Below are 3,880 nucleotides of genomic sequence, written 5' to 3'. Positions count from 1 at the left end.
TGTCGTGTCGTGTTTTGATATTTTCGTGGATAGCTTTTTCATAATACCCGTAGCAACAGCCGAAATAATACCACAGGCTGCCCCAACGCCGGCCAAAGGAACTCCAACGATTATTCCCGGCCCAGTAAGCGAAGTAGCAACGCCGGAGCCCGTTAACACAACGGATATGGATCCTGAAGTTATCGCAATCTTATGTAGCGTAGTCCGGGCTCTGACGTATTTCTTCCTAACTTTTTCGTAGTGTTTTGCTTGTCCTTCCAAGTAAGCCAGGATTAAATTTGCTTTGTTGAGCCTAAAGTTTTCCGCGTTTAATTCGTTAGGTCCCTCCCTAGGTAAATCAGGATAAAGTGGAGGTGCTGATGGTATAACATCCATTATATATACTAATGTACGACGCTTTTGGGAATGATATTGAGGAGCAGCCACATCATGACAACCGGGATTACTGGAACTGGAGGGCCTTTAGGAAGATGTTTCCGCATGCAGACCCTAGTAAGTTCGAAAGAAGGCCCGATGGTATTTACTATAACGGCTCTAGGATGTACGGCAATGAGGATTTGAAACCCACGTTGATCAACAAGATAGAGGATCAGCCGAAGCATCCACGACATGAACCCACACATGTTGCGCCTAAACCAACACCCGTTAAGCCCGCTTGGCCAAAGGAATTAATACTTGGTACCAGTACCTATCCTATTCCGGCCGTGGAGCTCACCGATAAGCCGCAAGACATTAAGAAGCTCCCATTTAAGATCTTCGTGACACCATCGAAGTTTTTCATAGCCAAAACGAGCGACGTTTTTCAACTAACACCGCCAGCCGTGGAAAACGTGAGTGATTACGCCAAATGGTCCGAAAGACCAAATATGAAATATTGGTCCCAGCAATTAAACTTTGCCGTGTGGTGTGCGACAAGCGGCTGCGGTATTGGCTATGACTTAATTAAACCCGATACCCAAACCGGTTCTATTTTGAGGTTTCATGTCTTGTTTACGATTAGGAGAGTTTTAAGCGAGCTTCAAGCCGTACTGCCATGGACTAATAGCTTTGTTTGGACCGGCACCAGATATAATAAGAGTGCCTTCATTAAATTATGTAGGGAGTTTAACGTAGCGAACCCCGACTTTAGGTTTAAGGGTCGATCTGAGAGTTCGGATGAATTTAACTTTCATTACACCAGCCCCCACGAAGATTCTCTTACGGCATACTACACATCCACCCATAAGGATAGAAGTCAGTATAATTGGTTCATACCTCAGAAAGGTAAAGGATTGACAAAGGCAGGTTTGGTTCGCATAAATAGCAGCATAGAAGCACTTGTTTACTGCGTCTTAGGAGCGCAGGTAAATACCCGCAGTCCAATGATTGGTGCCCAAGGTGCTTCACAGGAAACGCAACAGGAATTCCTAACTTTATTTGAGTCCGCAATAATAGAAAATGACATATCCAAGTCAGTTCAAAGGTATCAATTAGCGGTGCAGCAATCTAAAGTGCGGCTGGATTACGCCTTGAGTCCTGGTTGTTGGTTAATGCCAAGTAATTTGGTTATCAACACCAATTCCGTTGTGGGTTATAACAACAAGCTGCAGCGAGCTACTAAGGATATGAAGTTTGGGGTGAATGACGTGAACTCTGATACTACCAAGGGCATTCCTCACTTCGTAGAGAAAACAAAGAAGGAACACACAGAAAAGCCAGCGGTCAAGAAAACATCAAAGCATATTCCCGCAACCATACCTGAGGAATATGACCATAACCTAATAAAAGCCGGCCTAGCAGCTGCAAGCATTGGTCTGAGCTATTATATATGGCGATGAACAACCCCTACGTAGCTGGAGTAGATTGGGTCTATACGACTTACACAGGCGAGAAAAAATACACCCAGGCGTCTTGGGTTGATGTCACGGGCATGTCCGTGAATTTGAACTACTCGGGAAAGAAGTTGATAATATGCAGCATTTGCATTGGCACGAGCAGCCATGTCAACGTCGGCTTTAGGTTCCTGGATGAGAATGGCGTACTGCAGCCTATGCGCGTGAAGACAAACAACAGGGAGCCTGCGCATTTCTCCGTAGAGCCGCCAACGAATAGCGCTGAGAATCTTACGACTTGGACTTTCCACATGGTCGCCGATTGCCATGGGAAGGTAAAGCTGCAAATGCGCGTAGATGACACCGGGAGCGTTTGCATAAATAGTATAGAAAATCAGAGAGATACGGTTTATAATCACAAGACCATTAGCACTCTTACGGTGCTTAGCCTTTAAATATATGAACCCACACGCGAAGGAAGATTGGTTTCTACCTTTTTTGGAGGAGAAGGACTACTTAGAACAGCATTGGCATGACACCGGGCTGTGGGTGAAGGTTGGGGGCCTGGGATTGATCATGTGTACCATTTGCATTTCGACGGGGTATTCGTGTAATGTCGGGTTTAGGATCGTCGATGAGGATAACCACCCATTACTACCCTACAGAAAAAAAGATAATAATAGGAACCCAGCTCATTTCTCGTCGGAGCCCCCACCGTTAAGCACAGAAGACTTAACGCCGGTAACTTTTCACATGATAGCCAATTGCCAATATGCGAAGCTTCAGGTTCTTCCCAACGACGTTGCCTACCTTCGGATAAATGCCGCCCCGTCAAAAGATCCTCCAACGGATGCTGTTTGGAATCATAAGACCATTTCTACTATGACCGCCATACCACTAGTTCCGCATTATCAAGGTGGTGTGAATAGTATCTTTACTTATCCCCAGTCGAGGACGCCTCGGATGCCCGACGACGATAAGCCACCAGTAATACACAAGGATAAGATCAACCCTTCATCTTCTTCAGGAGTACCACTCCAATAGCTACGACTAATATCCAAATGTTATTCCCCACAAACTTTAGCAGTTCTCCGCCGGCCCTAAGTGCCAGGCCAAGAACGCTACCCAGCAGCCCAGGAAGACCGGCTGCCATCTTTTTTCCCAAGTCCATCAGCCCATTGCCTAATTTCTTTACGCCCGCGCCTGTAGCCTTAAGCGCGGACAAGATCACGCCTACTATGCTCGACATAGCGACCGCAAATGCCAGCGGAAGACCATACTTCAAAAGGGCTCTTTTTACCTTTTCCTTGGTAATAAGTCCCAGCTCCTTTTCCAGGTTTTCCTTTTGCGCCCGTAATTCCGCAAGGCGCACCTCTAGATCTTCTGTTTCCCTTTGGGCAGCCTCCCTTTCCTCTTCGGTACGAGTTTGGTCCGCAACTACTTCTCGCTGCCGCTCTATTTGCCCCTCCAGGTCTTCAATAGCCTGATCTCTTTGCCGGATTTGTTCCTCCTTAGTATTAATTTCAGCCATTAACCGCCGCCGCTCCACTAAAGAGTCGGCTATGGTGGTTTGTAGGTCCTTAGCATCGTCTCTAGTTAAGTCTAACTCTTGCAGGGCGAGGTTAAGAGCCCTTTGTGCTTGATTTCTTTCACGCCGAACTCGGGTTCTTTGGTCTACCAGCTCGCTTATTTCTAGGTTTTTGTATTCGACTTCCCTCCTATGTGCGTCGAGAAGCAGTCGGTTTTGCTTCATGTATTCCTCCTCCCTTTCTTCCAATGTTTCTCGTAGCGCTTCCACTGAGTCGCCAGAGTTTTTAGCCTCCTCCAAGTCCCTTTGTGCTTTATCCCTATCGCGCAGAGCTTGATCCAAGTGGTTTTTCATTTCTTTCATTCTTTCGTCTTGATGGGTGAACTTCTTTTCAGCATCAGCTAGTAGTTGACTTTGCTTTGCGTATTCTGCGTCTTTTTCTTCTATCTCCTTTTGCAGCTTCTCGGCATGCTTTTCCATTTCAGTTCTTTCGGTTAGGGCTTTTAACCGTTCTAACAGGCTTCTAGTAGCACGCTGGAAG

The 3,880-nt window shown here is 46.3% G+C and overlaps 1 protein-coding gene across 1 annotated transcript; it reads left to right on the top strand.

Moving 5' to 3' along the window:
• Positions 1–224: 224 nt before the first annotated feature.
• LOC148913463 (uncharacterized) lies at positions 225–1,741 on the top strand. The gene is made up of 2 exons (XM_089025769.1): positions 225–1,462; positions 1,666–1,741. The coding sequence occupies exons 1-2, from the start codon at positions 387–389 to the stop codon at positions 1,739–1,741; spliced, it is 1,152 nt and encodes a 383-aa protein (XP_088881895.1). The 5' UTR covers positions 225–386.
• Positions 1,742–3,880: the final 2,139 nt, after the last annotated feature.

The sequence above is a fragment of the Actinia tenebrosa genome, unplaced genomic scaffold (assembly GCF_029948245.1).
Source record: "Actinia tenebrosa isolate PJP-AT-01 unplaced genomic scaffold, QUT_ActTen_1.0 PGA_scaffold0__85_contigs__length_37466705, whole genome shotgun sequence".
Classification (NCBI taxonomy): Eukaryota; Metazoa; Cnidaria; class Anthozoa; order Actiniaria; family Actiniidae; genus Actinia; species Actinia tenebrosa.
This window is presented reverse-complemented; position numbering and strand designations above follow the sequence as displayed.